We start from the raw sequence: 18,626 nt of genomic DNA on the forward strand, positions 1-18,626 counted from the left end.
ATGGGCCAGGACAAAGAAAGCCAACACAGCAGATTATGATTTGTAAAGCTGTCCAGAACAATACTAAGGCAAAGCTGAGTGATTTCCTTTTATTTCTCGAGGTTGACAGAGTACATTACTTTTTTTTACAGGCAGTTTGCAATTATATCTTGCTCTTTTTACAGGCCTCCTTTCAGGAAATCATTTACGCAATCTAAAGCACGGGAGTACAGGAAGAAGTCTTTCATAAAAAAAAAATAAAAACCATTTTGGAGGACCAATCGATCTGCGCCGTAAATAGCATTGGGCAGCTGTTGGGCTCGTACGGTATACACATACGAGGCGGCCTGCCGCTTAGGTCTGCCGGGGAGGTAAAACAATGCCAAGTATTGACATATTGTGGAGCTGCATGCGGCACGCTCACTCATCTCGATCATTAGCTCGCTCATGGAGAGGATGCAGACTTGTGCTTGGCTTGCACAACTGGAAAAATGACTCGACAGACAGGAAAACGGAATGAAATCAGAAGCGCAGATGAATGCTTTAGGGTGCTTTTACACAATAGCAGTAAAATTTGGAATGTTGGAATGCTTTAACACATGACATTGGCAACTATTCAGAGGGTCACGGCTGGAAATGCTGTTTTGTGCGCAACAAGGCCAATGGCTGGCGATCAATTTGCAGAGAAACACGAAGTGGCCAGTGCCAAGGGTTTAAAAGACTGTTGTCATGGAAACGCATGTCCAAAACGAGTCCGTTTTCAACCTTCTTCAGTCTTTTATACAGAATGACCTACCTATGTACAATTGGCACGGTTACACTTTATTACACCAGGGATGCGTTCATTATAGTGAGCAGAATTTTGCTCAATTGTTCATTGTATAATGGATATTATTGGTATATTGTTGCCCACTGGTGGAAACCTTGAGAGTGCATTGTCATGTTTCCGTTCTGTGGGGGTTGGGTTTTGTTCTTGTTGTTTTTGTCCGTGGTTGGTGTTTGTCATGTGTTCCTGGTTTCTATCCCTTGTCTCGTTATGTCTAACCTTGTCCACCTGTGTATTTCTTCCCTTCCCAGTGTGTGTGTGACCAATCAGTGCCCTCGTCTACTTCTGTTTCCCCAGGTGTGTCTCAGTGTTGGTGTATTTTTAGTCTGTTGTTTGTCCAGTCGCTGTGGGAGCATTGTCGACGTTGTGTGGGAGTCCGTGTTCCTCGTCGCGGCAAAGCTAAGCCCTCGTCACAATTAAGTGATTAATAATTAATTAATTAATTTCATGATGATAAAAAATACAAATACAGATATAGCGTGACAACACATTGTAAACATTGACAAGATATATTTTTTAAAATATGGAGCAAAGACGACAAACGAATATTAACAGGTAAACTATTCCAATTAGATGGGGAAAGTGACTTAAAGGCTTTCTTGATGTGATGTGATGTGATGTAATGATCTACAATGTGTTTTTCGGTACAATTAACTCATTCAAACCCAAAAACGTATAAATACTTGTTTTAAATATTTGTCCTTCACGTTTTTTGTTCTATTTATGCTAGAGCATACAGAAGGCTTTGATGCTGCTTCTGACCTGAAGAGGTTGCTTAAAGCAATGGTAGTTATTACAAAAAAACGGCCAGCAGATGGCAGCAGAGTATAAGAGATCAGCTAGGGCCATGTTGCAACAAGCTCTTTTTTCCCCCCCAGAGTTTTCAACAAGTATTTGAATAATGATTCAACTTAGCTTTATTCTAATGCTATTTGCTGCAAAACAAATGTACTTTTCTCCTGATGAAAGAAGAGACTGTAATCTTTCTTTTGGTAGGTTCTATTTTTTTTATAGCAATAGAACACAATATTCTGGGGGCCTTGCCAAATCAGTAATACAGCCAGGAGTGAAGGGGGTTGCTTCAGTGAAATGGCTGGGAGTGAATGAGTTAATAACCCATTCAAATTGATTCGGGATTTAGTGGTTAAATGGTAAACGAATATGAAAATGCAAATTTGGCGTAAGAGTCCAGGCACAAGAGTTGATTACGTTATCTATCGTACACTTAAATCTTTTACAAGTTTGGCCATTTTTGTCATGCCATTTATTAGTACTCCTCTTACCTCGTTTCACCCAGGCCTTTCTTTTACTCTCTCATCAGTTCTAATTGAAGATTTTTACCACGCAAACCCGCATCCTCTCTGCACACAGGCTTTCACGCCGGCTACATTCAGCCTGGCCGACCTGCGCGAGTGTGCCTGACACGCACACAATGACTGAATGAGCGTAAGGTAATTAGCCACAGCTCCCGCCAAGCAGAAAGGTCGCTGTGGGCAAATGTCACAATTGCGCCTCTCCAAGGGGTGGTCCGGGGGCTTTTATATTTATTTTCCTCATAGCCAACAGCTGTGGCCTCGTGACCACCGCCGCCGCCGCCACACATCGGCTTTGTGTAATAAACTCATATTTCACTGTGAATGAAAAAGCAAATATTCCCCTGCCCGGCTGATTAGTGTGAATGCGACAGCGGGCCTGGTCCCCCAGGAAATGGAGATATGTGTGTGATAATGGAGTGTCAGATAGCATGATATTGCATTTTCACACAATCGCCCTGGGAAATGGAAGACGACGGCACCGTCGCCAGACCTCATTGTTAAAAGCTACTTTTATCTGCCAATACAATCGGCTTGTTGTGGGTAGAAAAGAGACAAGTGACCATCCGCGTGCCTCTTGTCTTCATATTGGCCAATCCGACTGCTTTCCACCCTATTCCCAGCCGATTTCTGCTCTCATTTCCTGTTTATCTCGAGGCGCTCCGCGGGAGATAACATCGCGTTTTGAAGCACCTGCGCCGTGCGACAAACACTGAGCGGCTTAGCATGCACGTTGTACACTAGTTGTGCATAGATTGACTTTGCAGACTCAATACTGGGTAATCATGTTGTTGCTGATGTTTGAGGTTTGTTTTGGGTGGGGTGGGGGGGGGGGTCGGAATGGAGCATTCGCCTACCAAGTGTCAGCATCTTCCCCCCAAAAAAAAAGACAAAAGTAAGCACACTTTGTCTTCACGGCTGACATTTAATCAATTAAAGGTAGCAAATCTTGTTGGGAAAGCGTTCACTTTTCTGTGTCAAAATGTCTCATTTAGGAGTTTAAAGAGAAGAAGAAAAGTCAAATGATGGATGGAAGGCATTTAACCGCCCTTCAAAGAAAACCAGGAAAAAAATGTGTACGGAGTTTAATCATTAATGTGAAACCCTGACGTATATGATCTGAAACATGCATTGCACGGATAATCCATTAGAGGGCAGTATCACCCACCTGATGGCTTTTCTAGCAGGCTTGCTAGATCGCCCTAATTGAAAACGGAAAGACACCTACAATTAACTCATTTGCTCCCAAAAACGTATAAATGCGCTCTATTTTAAACATTACCAGTGTCCCAAAGACATATTTGTTTTTTTCTCTCCGTTTTTTATACTAGAGCATATAGAAGTCTTTGATGCAGCTTCTGATCTGAGAGGTCGCTCAAAGCAATGGTAGTTATTACAAAGAACGGCCAGCAGGTGGCATCAGAGTACAAGAGATCAGCCAGGGCCGTGTTGCAACAAGCTCTTTTCCCCAGTGTTTTCAACAGGTTTGTAAATAATGGTGAAACTTAGCTATATTCTAATGCTAATTGCAGCCGGGAGCAAAGGGGTTTGCTTCAGTAAAATGGCTGGGAGGGGAATTAATTAATAGTGGCGTTCTGATTTCAGATTTTTACTAATATTTTTGATATGTCTGTTTATTATTATATTTTGGACAGTTATAAATATACACATTTAAAACATTGTGACCGGATGTATTAAATATGACACAAATCAAAAGTCATATGTGGAAGTTGATTTTCAAAACAAAAAAATTATATATATATATATATATATAATTTTTTTTCAAAAGGACCAATAAATACTCTTATTTACAAAGAATCCGAATTTCCTCTCATATATTTCATAGTTCAGGCTTTATAGGGTTAACTGATGAACCCATTTGAACTCTGTTGCTAACCAAAACGGCAGCACCTACCAATTAATGTAAACACTCTCTTAAATGAATTGTAATGTAAACAAGATTTGAGAAAGATTTGATTTGACAAAAAAGTAAGTTGTTTTATCACAACAAAGCAACAACAGTTTGATTTAGTACAACAAAGTGACAACAATAGTTCCTGGTTTATTAAAACAAAAACTCCAGAATTGTGTACAAATGAAGACCTTCATCTCAGTTGAATAAATAAACATCCACTATTTACTTTCCCATCACTAACATCTCCACGTTTCCCTCGCTTTAGTGGCACCAGTGGGTGAATTCCCCATTTCTTCACCACCGCCCAGAACCACCACCGTCATGTCGGCCACAGATGCGCCCACCGCAAAGGGTCAAAATGACCCAACAGCGGGCGGAGGAGCCGACCCCAGAGACGGCAGGGATCCGTTCGAGGACACGCGAGGCTCTGCGACTGCGCAGCCCACCTTGCCGGAGATGCCGCCCACTCCCAGACGCTTCTGCGAGGCGACCCAACAGCGGGCCATCGACTGGCCCCAGACCCACACGGGATCCACCGTGGAGAGGCCCTGCCCCAAAGGCACCAGAGGTGAGTCTGCCATGTGTGTTTGTTAAACTAACTGTAGACTTTTAAAGGCTTGACTAGTCTCTATGGGAGCTCTTCTCCCTTGTAGCTTCCAAGTCTATTATTGTGCCTTTTCTATTTATAGTGTAGACTGAGCATTGGCACTCCCGAGACATTGTTACAATTTGAAAATTTATCAACATTTTCAGTAGAAAATAAATAATAATACACCTCTAAAGTCACCCCAAAAAACACCTCCTTTTTATCTTTGGCTATTTACGTCTTTTTTCTAACACGGTGCAAATTGGAAGTTGGATAATTGGAGCCCACTGTAAGTTTAAATTGTGATCTTACACTCCTGCCACCAACATCAACACGTAAGTCTGAAATCATGTTCAATCATTAATTAAGAATGCTGAAAAAAGAAATGCTGGCATTGTAGATGTCGCAAGCTCCTAGCATTATCGGCGAGTAGCAAGGAGTTAGCCGCTAAGCAATTGTACCGTAGTTTAAATTGCTATCTTTAAATGTTGCCACAAACATCAACATAATGTCATCTTGAAATCATGTTCAATGACTAATTAACTCTTTGACTGCCAGACGTTTTCAGAAAAGGGATGCCGTCAGTGCCAGCCGATTTAAGCATTTTGACTGATCTTTCAAGGTCCACAGAAAATGTTCTGTTTGGACTATGGAAACACACGTACTACCAAAGGAAAGATTGGACTTTCATCTTTCATCAGAAAAAAATAAGTTTGTTTCTACCTTATTCCGTTCTTTAGTAATCAACAATAGAAAATGGTTAGTTTCACCCGATTTCGCTTGTTTTGGACCCAAATACGGAGAAATCAAGCTTTTAGTGAAACGATATTATTTTATGCACTCTAGTGAATTTTACACTTCTTTTTGTCCACGAATGATGCCACAAACACCTAAATAGTGCTTTACTTCTATAAAACACTACCACCAAGAATGAAAAAGTGTTTTTTGATAGCAAAATACGTTTATTTACATTCAACAGTGTAACAATTTGACAACAATTTGGCAAACTGTGTGCAACTGTGGTGCTATTTACAATTATGTGGATGTTTCAACGACAGTTTTTCTTTTTGTGTAACACTCTCCTGCGTGCAAGGAGACGCAACAGCATTTGCACAACAGATTGCCTCTTCGCGTGCTCCACTTTCTTGCAGGCCGTTTTTTCCGGGGAATAGCAAGTATATACTGCAGTGTGTGTTGCCATAAAGTCTAATATCAGGATATTTGTTACGGTTACATTACGGTGGTGTTACGTCTGGCTTCCTCATGTCCTTCAGTTGCTATACCGGGTGGTAAGAGATGTTCTGATCTATCTTATCCACTCCATTCATGGTGGCATCGTAGTCCAGAACCAGTGTCTTCTCCGTGATCAGACTGTACCCGCTCCTCCGATAAATATGCATTGGACTCGGGGTACCCTTCATTGTCCGACCGAAAGTCCGCATGTGCAGCTCCGGCGCTAGCAGCGCTAGCCGGTGATGCTTTATGACGTGAGAATAAAGGCCGCGTCCAACTGTGGCGTCCAACTGTGGCGTCAACCTCGGGATTCACCATCATCATCAATGTGCATTGGTCGATGCTTTTCGACAACTCTCCATCGCCCGATCGAATGTCCGATTGTGTAGAAGTACCCGGTCGGTTATTGTGCGCGTTTTCCGGCGTTAGCAGCGCTAGCCGCGCTAGCCGCGCTTAGCCGGTGAGGCTTACTACGTGATCATAACGGTCGCGTCAAGGCTTCCAACTTTGGCGTCAAGCTCGGAGTCATCATCATCGTCGACATCAATGCGCTTTTTAGTATTGATCGATGCTTTCCGTCTTTGAAAAAAATGCTCAAGCGTGAGCTGCTTGCAACCGGTCGCCATTGTGGCTTCATCAGCCATTGTCCCCTCAACACTCTAGCTCCGCCTCACGTCTTCTACTGACGCCCACGGTGGGCGGCCCATCCAACCTTGTGCAAAGAGAATCATCGCTGCCATCTAGGGGCCAAAACGAGTCATTATACTAACCAGATCTGCTTGATACTTTCAGCACAGCTGCCCAAGGCTTTCCTCCACCCGTTTCCCCCCCAAAAAAAAAAAACATAGTGAACGTCTTTTAACGTCCTCGGCGCCCTTCCGTAGGTTTTTACTAAACGTTTTATAACGTTTATGGCGGTCAAAGAGTTAAGGATGCTGGGGGAAAGAAATACTGGCTTTGTAAAATGTGTCGCAAGCTCCAAGCATTAGCGGCTAGTGGCAAGAAGCTAGCTGCTAAGCAAGTGTCCCATAGTTTAAATTGCTATCTTAAACTGTTGCCACAAACAGCAACATAATGGCATCCTGAAATTATGTTCAATCACTATTTAAGGATGCAAAAAAAAAGAAAAAAGAATTACAATGACATTGTAAAATGTGGCACGTTCCCGGCGTTAGCGGCCAGTGGCGAGCAGCTAGCCACTAAGTAAGTATCCCATATAGGCCGTTAGGATGCAAACTCTTTTCAAATGCAGTTTAATAGGTGAAAAAACTTCCTTTTTTTAAATCCTATTTGTCTTTGGCTATTTGTGGAATTTTTGTAACATGTTGCCAATCTGGTGAAAATGACCTGACTCATCTTCCCAGCTGAAAATTGGATAGTTTGAGCCCATCTCAAATTGCTGCTACCAACATCAACATGTCATCCTGAAATCCTTTTCAATCACTAATTAAGGGGATACTCGACTCATTGAGCCATTTTCAGCAGTAAAAAGTATTTTTTTTTGTCCAGAATGAATTTGATAACGTCTTTGTTTTTCTTGTACAATGAATAACTTTTTTTTTTTAAATCCACTTGCTGTTGACTGAAGATGACATCTCCTGTGCTGAGGAAGTAGGTAACGACTAGGGGTGTGAATTGCCTAGTAGTTTGCGATTCGATCTGTATCACAATTCGTAGGTCACGATTTGATTTGATTAATCCCGATACGATTATTTATTCAATTATTGCGATAAAAAAAAACATTATTATAATTTTTTTTTTTTTACTCTAATTTAGAAAATAGTAATCAGTAAACTTGTACATGTACACTGTAAGATTTGTATGAAAATATACTTCAGGCTTATAACTGTGAGCCACTGTGTTAAACAAACAAGTTGCAATCTGTTACATGTTTAAACAGCATTGAAATCAAATTTTAAGGAATAATGTTCCATTAATATAATTTTTTTTTAATGCTTGAAATCTGAACCCTAACCATAATTAAGACATTTTGTTAAATATTTCCATCAAAAAATTATCTTAAAAAATCGATTTGGCTGCATATTGAAATGATACGAGAATTGTGCGCTATAATATCACGATATATTGCCGAATCGATTTTTTTAACACCCCTAGTAACGACCAATCATGGCTCACCTGTTTTCTGGGCTTGGTCAGCAAACTGAGCCATGATTGCCACGCTAACTACTTCCTCAGCACAGGTTTTGTCATCTTCAGTTGACAGCAAGTGGAAACATTTGTATTTAAAGGTATTAATTGCAAATAATTAATTGTAAAAGTTGCTAAATTCATTCTGGACAAAATATTACATGGCTCAGTAAGTCAAGTAACCCTTTAAGGACGCTAAAAAATTTTTTTTTAAATGAATTACTGACATTGTAGAATGTAGTTTATGTTCCCAGCGTTAGTGGCTAGCAGCAAGCTGTTAAGAGAGTGCCACAACCGTACACAGCCGGCAGGATACGTCAGAGTCTTTTCAAAGGCAATTTAATAAGCAAAAAGGACTCAATTTCAATTTCTGACAGCCTAACACAGTTGTAGTTCCTACTAATGCATTTTTAACAAACCAGGCTTAGTCAAATGTGAGGTTTTAACCGGCAAAATTGCTACTTTGGTTCTGACATCGCTTATTTAATCTCACTTACCTGGTACTAATTTTTCTCAAGAAGAAAATATTGTGTGTTATTTAAAAATTGCCTGCTCAGTTAATAAAGATTATATGATGGCGACAGTTCTACCCAGTTAAGAGTCCAGTTTTTCCTATGGGGAAAAATGTAAATCAGAAAAACGCAACAGTGCATGGACAGTAAAGCAGCCGCCTCGTGATAAGCAGCATTAATTCTGCTATCTTGGAGTCGTAATTGTGTGAGTGTATCCGCACGGTCATATTAGATAAGAATTAGTTCCAGTTGCTAAAAGTGTCCCACATCAAAGCCGGCAGCGTTGGCACGCTGATGGCCATTATGCGGCTGTGCTGACAATCGTTAGCCACGTACAGAGTTACCTTAGCACCCCGTCACACACACTCTCTGACAGCACTGTCAAATTAAAAAGCGCAAGATCAAAGCCGGATTGAGACTTGTTTTGACTGATGAGGGTTAAAAAGGGAAAAGGACTACACGTGTTGTCATTGTTGTCAGAAAATAGGTATTCATTAGCTGTAACCTTGTGTTTTTTTATTCCCACGTCGAAAGTGTTTCAAATGTGTCTTGACAGGAAACTGTTGGTGTTTTCTCCCCCTGTTTCACTTTAAGCGGACTGTTTTCAAGAATCCCCCTCTATGATTATTATCCTTACCTTACAAAGCTGCCTAGGCTTAAGCAATGTTTGGAAATGAACATTTAGTTTCCTGCAGCGAAGTGTGAGTGTCTGCGAGTTTGTTTGCGTGTGAATGAAAGCCAAGCGAGAATTTCCGAGCACGGCTTTTTTGGCCTCCCTCCAACGTGTGTTTTGCTCTGTGCTACCGCAGGCGTCGCCTCCTTCCTGTGCACGGCGGCAGGGAGCTGGTGCTCCAAAGGTCCGGACCTCAGCAACTGCACTTCCCACTGGGTGACTCAAGTGGCACAAAAGGTAAAAAAAGGGGAAAAAATGCTGGTTGCCAAAGATGTAAAAGAATAACATGTTTCACCGCTAAAAACAAACAAACATGGAGGGATGTATGGTGAAAACATGGAAATTGCATCTGAACTTGCTTTTGTCTTACCCGGGTCGTTTTAAACCTTGGTAGGCAGGGTTCAAATTATTTATTGCTTAGACATGTTCAGATATTACAATAGGTTTGGGTATATTTATTTAAAAGAAAAATACTGCCCAAAAAAAAAGGAACACTGATCAGCCCTGGTTTATTCAAATAAAGCAACACAATTAGCCATAGCGCAGTCTTTAGCAACAATTACACCGAGTGTTTTAAAACAAAGAAACACGAGTCAACTCTGGTCTATTAGAACAAAGCAACACCAACTGGCTGTGCTTTATTAAAAACAAAGTAACAGTTTAGTTTATTAAAGCAAAACAATGAAAATCTGCCCAGGTTTATTATAGCAAAGTAACAACATTAACCTAATTTGTTTGACTCAATTCTTCACACACACACACAAAAATATATATATTTGGAGTGTAACAAAAAAGGTTTTCAGATTTAAAAGATGCATCGAACCAAACTGAATTGAGTCATTTCACTTTGAAATATATAGAGATACATATCAAATCGTCTGTTCTGTCTCACTTTTGATCATCTGTCCCAACCCATGTTACTGTTTCTATTGCCGTTAAAGGCATACTTAACTCATTGAGCCAGTTTCAGCAGTTACAAGTCGATATTTTGTCCAGAATAAATTTGATAACGTCATTATTTTTCATGAACAATTAATACCTTTAAAAACACATTTTTCCACTTGCTGACGACTGAAGATGACATCACCTGTGCTGAGGAAGTAGGTAACGACCAATCATGGTTCACCTGTTTTCTGGGTTTGGTTGGGCAGCAAACTGAGCCATGATTGGTCGTTTCCTACCTCAGCACAGGTGATGTCATCCTCAGTCAGCAACAAGTGAAAAATAAAGGTATTGATTCTACAGGAAAAATAATGAAGTTATCGAATTCATTCTGGAAAAAATATTAACTTTTTACTGCTAAAAATGGCTCAATAAGTCAAGTATTCCTTTAAAGTTTAAACAAGATTCTAAACTTACTTTGATACCAACACCAAAAATAGTATTTTTGACCCCTTAAGGCCACTATACTTACAAACATCTGAGGACAATAAATTAGCGCCCTCGCTAGCTACAAACGAACGTGGCTGTCTGGAGTCGAGGCGACAATCAAAGCCCGACAGCTTATTTCTTCAGTGATTTGCCCGCTTTGATTTTTGACAAAACAATGCACAAAGCGCCACACATCTCATGGAAGCCACGGTGGGAAAAACACCTCCCAAACGTAAGCGAGTTCAAACAGAAGACCTGGGTGCTGTCAGGAAACATTTCGGCAAACACATCAAATAGGAAGCGCGCTCCCGTCCCGTACTTTTTATCGGATTTAAGGAAAGTGAGAGGGGGGGGGGGGAATGTATAGTGCCTCATAAACATCAATTTGTATCTTTCAAACATTTCTGACTCCAGCTTCTTTTCATGTTACTGAGAGTTGAGCAGATGCAAAATACATCGTGAGGCTGATGACAGCTTCAAAGCTCACTTGGAGCAACAACAAACACTTTTAATTGCCTGGGAAATTTTGTTTGTATTTCACTGGAGAAGACATATGTGAAAAGCATCTTTGGATTCCTTTGCTGTAATAAACCAGGGCTGATTGGTGTTACTTTATTGTTATGAACCAGGGCTGACCATTCTTACTTTGTTTTAATAAACTATGGACATTTTTTGTTACTTTGTTGTATTAAACTGCCACTTTGTTTGAATTAATGTTATTAAAAGTTAGTTGTTAAAATTGAAGTTAAACAACAGTCAGCTCTTGTTTATTAGAATAAGTAACAAGTATTGGCCATGGTTTATTAAAACAAAGTAACAACAATTGGCTCTGGGTTGAGGTGATAAACCAAATAATAAACAAGGCCCAATTGGTGTTGCAGTGCACCATGGTATAGTATTAGCTGATTTTTTTTTCTTCCCCCAAAATTTTTTTTACAAATAATTGACAGCCATTATAATTCCAGTAGGTGGAATTTTTTGTTGTTTTTCATGTCCACTGTACTTTGTTATAATGAATCAGAGCGAATTGGCCAACTACACACGTGGGTGACCTTTTATTTTTGGTACGCAAACATTCAGCCCCAACACAATGTAGCAACTCACTCGAGCGTCCCTGCTAATAGCATTAAACTCTGCCCCCCCTTAATCACCCCTTCCCATTCTCTGCCATCCCGTGCGCCGGCACGTCCAGATCCGAAGCGGCGAGAACGCGGCCAACCTCGCCAACGAGCTGGCGTTCAACACGCGGGGCCCCGTGTTTGCTGGTGACGTCAGTTCCTCCGTGCGCCTGATGGAGCAGCTGGTGGACATCCTGGACGCTCAGCTGCAGGAGCTCAGGCCCAGCGAGAAGGACTCGGCAGGACGCAGCTTCAACAAGGTACTGTGACGTGTTATCCTTTTTATGGCCCATTGTGAGCATCTCGTCTTACCACAGCGGGGCTAAACGGCAGGACGCCGGGCGATAAATCCAAACACAAGGCGGCGCGTGCCCTTGTTTTACATACTAGCACACTCTTGAAGAAGAACAGCGTAGGGTGTGAGAGGCAGATCACGGGATGCTGAGTCCTCTGCTGCTTAAGAGTGAAATTCATGACACAAACGCATTATAAGGCATTAGAAGCGTGTTTGGTTGCATACAAGTGACTCAAAATGGGATGGCACGCTAAAACCAGGAGAGTCATGGGATTTCTCGCCACCCTTTGTAGCTAGCACAAAAGACCATATCTGTTCATTTTAATCAAAATGGACACCAAATGGGTCACCATTAAAACTATGTGATTTCTCCTAACCTTTTATAATACAAGGAAAAGTGTTGAAATTGATGCAAAAATGGGAGTCCAAATTCCTCACAATAAGGCCGTAGAACCAACTTGGTTGCATAAAAGTGAGCCAAAATGGATGGCACACATTAACCCATTCAAACCCAAAAACGTTTCAATACGTTTTTTAATACTTTATCCTTTACTCCCAAAAACTTATTTATACGTTTTTTTATGCTAGAGCATATAGAAGTCTTTGATGCAGCTTCTGACCTAAAAGGTCGCTTAAAGCAATGTTAGTTATTACAAAAGACGGCCAGCGGTGTCAACATAGTATAAGAGACCAGCCAGGGCCATGTTGCAACAAGCTCTTTTCCCCAGGAACCATATCTGGTAAATTTAGCCAAAGCTATGCTAAAGGCATCACTGTAAGGCATTAGAGCCATGTGATATCTCTCAGCCTTTTTATTAGGATGATATTAGGTAAAAAAAAAAAAGGTCCCAAAATGGATTCCAGATGTCTCACTGAGGAATTGGAACCGTTTCATTGGCCCCAGCCGTTTGGGAATCAAATTTGGTTACTTAAGATTGAACCATAATGGACGCTGAAAGCCTGACTAGTAGGCAGTCTTTTATAATGCATGGAACCATATTTGGTTCCCGAGATTTGACTCAAAATGGACACCAATCACCACGAGATTTCTCTCAATTACGCTCAATTACGTAAAGTATTTTGCAACAGAGAATTGAGCCAAAATGGACGCCAGTAGGTTTCACTGTTTGGCATTAGAGCTGTGTGATTGCAAGTAACCATATTTGGTTACCTAAATTTGACCCAAAATGAACGCCAACGGGGCTCACATTCACAAACCATATTTGGCTGATTGATTACACCAAAATGGACGCCCCAACGTCTTATTTAAGGCAGCAAAACCATGTTTGGTGACATAAGTGACCCAAAACAGACGCCACATGAAAACACAGTGAAGCCATGTAATTTATCCCAGCTCATTATAGTGCAAAGAACCGCATTTTGTTACATGAAAGTGACCCAAAATGGACGCCCAAGGCATTAGAACCCACCCTAACTTGGATTTTATAGTGCGAGCAACCTTATTTGATTGCTTCTAATTGACCCAAAATAGATGCCTGTTGGTCTGCTGCTGTTCTGTTCAAACCCTCTGGGAATATATACAACAAATCTCTATTTTAAAAACATCCACTGAATGAATGATGCCGAGCTGCAGACGCGCTTTGCATCAAACGTTCAGCGAGCGCCCGTGATGTTCCTCCACCTCCGCCACATGGCGGGATGATTGACGGTTGTGAAGATGCGCATTGTTATTCGCTTAATCTGTAAACAAAATGTTTTGCACCCAGCGACGCCCATTTGTTTGTCGGATTGCAGCAAGTGGGCGTCTTCTAATTTTGTCACAAGAGCAGGTGGGGTGCGCTTTAGTGCAAGGAACCGTATTGGTAACTCGAAATTTCATTATTAAAGGATATGAATACTTTGTCTAAAAATTCACCTGTTGTCCGAGTCCACCATGCAGAGAATGTGTGTCCTATTGTTACGTCCCAACCCTTCAAACGGCCCTAGTATCCGTTTGGCACAGCTTGTTTTCGGAAAAAAAAAATATATATATTTTTTTCAAAATGTTACTTGGTTATGTTCAATAGACATTCATAAACTACAATGTGACAAAAAAAATAGTCTTAAACTGTTCTTTTTGTGCAAAAAAAATATGTACAACAAGTGTAAGACAAGGTTTAATGATCTGAAATTCCCTTCTAAACACATGTCTGAAATTTAAAATATTCTAAAGTTAGTGTGCCAAACGAATACGGTGGCCATTAAAGGGTTAAGCACTATGAAGTTGGTTCTTATTATTTGGTTGTTAGGATGGATGTCATCTCACTTTTAGCAAAATTTAAAACCATATTAAGTTATACAAAAGTGACCTAAAATGGCCACCAAACAACTCAAAATGTGAAAAAGTGAGATGTGAAAATGTGAAGGGGAAAAAAATGACCCAAAATGGCCACAAATGCTTCACTGCAATGCATTACAACATGTGATCTCTCTCAGCCAATCAGCAGCAAGAAAATGTTTAGTTTTAGTAAAATGAATGAAAAGTATACTGTTTATTGATGCTAATATATTATGATTAATAATCCAACTATATTAATATAAATTGTTAATTAAAAGATGTTACTATTACTTTTGTGTTTTCAATTAATAACAATTAAAAGTAAATATAATTTAGCTAACTAGTCCATTTTTATTTCATTTTCAGTTTTCCCATGTATTCTTAAACTATACCAACAGCTTTTATTATTAAATTCTCTTAGTATTTTTTTATATTTTCTTTTTCTTTTAAATACATTTTAGTGAGATTGTCTTTTAGTAGATATATATTTTGTTAATGAGCACTCAATAGCATAGCTGTATCTCACTGAAACCTTTTCCCCTGCCAAATAATATTCATACCCTTGTATTTGTAAACGGGCCTGAAAGGAGCAAACACCTACAAGTGGTTTATAAAAACAAGGCAGGTGACTCATACACAGTGTCATAAACAACTGGAAGTACCTAGTAAGATGAATTGTTATAATCTACCAACATGCATTTTTTTTTTTTTTTTGTAAACAGGTTTTGCTGCATTTTAATTTAACCGCATATATTTATTTAGGTTAATACTAATCTGAATTTTCTTAGCAGATACTTACAACCATGATATATCGTCTACATCCTACTTAATTTTTTCCACTTTTAAAACTATAGCTAATCTGCATATTCATGGCTACTGAGACCAGGACATAATTCCTGCATTTTGTTCTTCTTAGCTTTATTATTCTCATTCTGCTTAGAATATATTGCCCACGTTTTCCCCAGTTATGCTGATATTGCAGAATTCATAGTGTGCCAGTGTACTTTAAGACCTTCTAGTCAAAAAGAAGGTTCTTATCTTGTGTTTCCTCTTCCTGTGTGAGAGTGCAGTCGTCTGTGATTTGAGCAAGGGGATTCATTCAAGCGCCGAGAGAGCCACAAAGGAGTTTGTAGTGTATTATTCTCTCCTTGGCAGTAGGGACAAATGATCACATGGCACATTGTTTATCATCCTGTGGCTGGCGTATGCTAAAGCGCCCCCCAAACAGGGAGCGTCCCACATCCAAACCTCAGCGATTTCCCCTCCTTTCTCACATCTTGGCGTGAAGAGGTGTCGCATCGTTTTCAGATGATCCCTTAAGATTTTCTTTTTCCTTCCCTCTTCTTCTCATTAGCACTTGTAATTTATGGTAAGTGGCCTGAATTGGCACTTCCTGTTTCTCACTGCCGTCTTTCTTTTGTTTGTGTGTGTGTGTTTGTGTGGGGTGGGGGGGAAAAAAGCTTCAAAAACGGGAGAAGACATGCAGGGCGTACATGAAGGTACATTCAGAGAGCTTTTACTTGATTATGTGTCTTCTTCTTCTTCTTTTTTTTTTACATGATCCCTTACCGCTTATTTAGCAGCATGCATCCAACATGTCTAATGTGTAATGTCCCTGATTGTTTTACACTCTGCGTGCTTGGCTGCCTCCCCGTGAACTATTTCCATCTGCGAATGTCAATATCGTTCCATCTTTGTCCTCCTCTGTGCTATCACTACAGCTTTCTTTCATTTGTCCTCGCACACACACACACACACACACATATTCTAATAGATCCTTTCTCAGCGTCTTCTTCGCTCTCGACTCTCTATACGTCGTGTGAATAATTGCCTTCCCACGGTCGTAATTGCACCTCCCTGTCAGCCACAAGTGTGATCAAAGTGGCATTGTGCTTCACTTTTCACTTGCTTACATTATACAATTCATCCAGTCTCCCCCGTGCTTACCTTATAGCGTCAAATAAAATGGAAAAACTGTCCTCCTGTTCCAATGGTGTTTTATCTTTGGGATTAATTTCTGAGCTATTAGCATGTTTCTGTTTAAAAAAAGAAAAGAAAAAAAGAAATTAATTCAAATCGAATTCAATTTCACTCACCTGACATTTAACTTTTTCTTCTTTCTTGGGGAAGCCCACAGGGATGACACAACCACCGTGTTGTAAAAGTTGCGCATCTCCTGGAGGTGTTATTTTGCATGTAATGTGAAGGAATGTAAGTGCCTCGCCCTGGATCCGCAGATCTCCGCAAACAAATACAGCGCAGCTCAGCCTGTGGCTAGCAAAGGTTGCGGCTAGTTTGAAATGGCAAATATGAACTTCAGTGCAGCATGGAAGAAAAAAAACAAGAACTGTGATTACATAACTTCCAACGGCGTATAAGCAGCCTCTCGTGGGCTCTTCAAATGGAACCAAGGCCATACAAAATTCCGTTTGTAGTGTATTTGATAGCATAACAGCTCAGTAAACACTTATATTTGCAGTTTTCTGCATGGTTTAGCGCCCTAAAAAGAAGACCAACTTAAGGAGTTCTTGGTCTATAATGGATTTCAGATTTTTTTACAGTGATAAAAGTCAAATGTTGCGCTTCTATGACATAAACAAAAACCCAATCAAATGAAATACAATAATTAGGATAGTAAGTTCTTATGCCACTCGACCTTTTACGGTATTCTTATGCTGCTGTTCATAACCTTGAATTGTGAATTTATGAAAAAGAAAGGATTTATACTTTTTAATGGGTTTTAAGTAAAATATGGTTTCGCGTTTTGCTCCCTTGCGGGGTACTCAATGTAAACGGAACAGTAACCTTAAAACCAAGCCATAGGAAACCATGAGTTTCTTTTCTTAACTCATTTGCTCCTAAAAACATATAGAAACGTTCTATTTAAAATATTGACATGGTCCCAAAAACGTATTTATACGTTTTGGTGTTGTTGTTTTTGTTATACCGCATACAGAAGGCTTTGATGCAGCCTCTGACCTGAAGAGGTTGCTTAACGCAATGGTAGTTATTACAAAAAACAACCAGCAGATGACAGCAGAGTATAAGAGATCAGCCAGGGCCATGCTGCAAAAAGCACAAGTTGTGTTGTGAATAATGATAAAACTTAGCTATATTCTAATGCTAATAGCTGCAAAACGGAAACGGATACAAATATACTTTTTTTTTTCCTAATGAAAGAAGAAACTCTAATCTTTTCTTTTGGTAGGTTCCATGTTTTTATAGCAATAGAACACAATATTCTGTGGGCTTTGCAAATCAGTCAAAATCCAGTAAAACAGCCGGGAGAGAAGGAGATTGCTGGCTGGGAGCGAATGAGTTAATCTCACTGTACACCCTTGTATCTACTTGAAAAGCAACATACCTTGATGATACCATCCCTATGAGTACCTTTCACAGTTCAGTTCCAATTCCCGGTACCTGGGAATTGTTTCGCAACGGTGCAAATTTTCAGTGACGTTTTTCATGACTTTAAAACAAGTGAGCCAACGAGGACGGGGTAAAAATAATCAAAGATATTACATTTTACAAGTAGTAAAGCATAAATAATACAAACAATACATTACTAGAAAATACAATTTGTCAACCAAAGTTCTTTGCAATACATAGAATGAAGATAAATAATATTTGTTTTAGTGTTTATTTTCGTTCCTTGTTCGTTGCGGAACCGAAACACGGTATCGTTTGATTTCATGTTAATCACTGCTCGGTAGTACCGACCAGAATGAGTCCATATCAAAATAAATAAATACATAAATAAAGTAAAATACCGACTTGTGAAACCTGCTATAGTATAATGTAGGGTTTCCCAAATTTAGAATTTGGCCTCAATTTATAATGGTCCGTAAAATGCTGTAAACTATTGTATTGTTCTGAAATTTTATTAAACACACCAATTTTTCTAGAAATAATGTTTGATTCATATGTAGTGTGTTCACTATAATTGCCTTTGCAAATGCTGTTTAAAAAGAAAGCTTCAGTTTCTCTTGAGGGGTGGATCATTACTAGAAGGGGGCACGCTGTAAATCCGCCTCGTTGTCTCTAACCCTGTAATCAACCCTGACTCCTCTATGCACACAAGTACACACGATTAGCTCAGACAAGGTCATTCCAATCCTGAATATTGCGTTACAGTCGTAGTTAATCATTCATCATTAGCGCCGACTTGTGTTAGATGGGTCGCCTCATTATTCCGGGAAACGGATGCAACCGAAAGGATGCGACTGTCTGTGGTCATTTCAGTGTTTTGGATAATCACAGCAATGACTAATTGGCATTACGAGCAGGGGCTGGTTGCGGTTAATTACCATTATTGTGATGCACACGCTGGGACTAATGGCACCTAAGGTTAAATTGGCGCTCGCCTTCATCGCGCCCTC

At 40.0% G+C, this 18,626-nt stretch overlaps 1 protein-coding gene across 7 annotated transcripts in view; it reads left to right on the forward strand.

Annotated features, from left to right (window-relative positions):
• adgrl2b.1 (adhesion G protein-coupled receptor L2b, tandem duplicate 1) overlaps positions 1-18,626 on the forward strand; it is a 157,526-nt gene that overhangs the window by 95,698 nt on the left and 43,202 nt on the right. For 6 of the 7 annotated variants that reach the window (XM_086084063.1, XM_086084080.1, XM_086084087.1 and 3 more), the window contains exons 6-9: positions 4,299-4,601; positions 9,322-9,422; positions 11,749-11,934; positions 15,708-15,746. In XM_086084063.1, coding sequence (XP_085940189.1) covers positions 4,299-4,601; positions 9,322-9,422; positions 11,749-11,934; positions 15,708-15,746 — 629 coding nt within the window. The remainder of the gene's footprint in view (positions 1-4,298; positions 4,602-9,321; positions 9,423-11,748; positions 11,935-15,707; positions 15,747-18,626) is intronic. The other variant, XM_086084070.1, reaches the window with a different exon arrangement.

This window comes from Leptonotus elevatus, chromosome 1, assembly GCF_054856555.1.
Source record: "Leptonotus elevatus isolate MCC_2025b chromosome 1, RoL_Lele_1.0, whole genome shotgun sequence".
Classification (NCBI taxonomy): domain Eukaryota; kingdom Metazoa; phylum Chordata; class Actinopteri; order Syngnathiformes; family Syngnathidae; genus Leptonotus; species Leptonotus elevatus.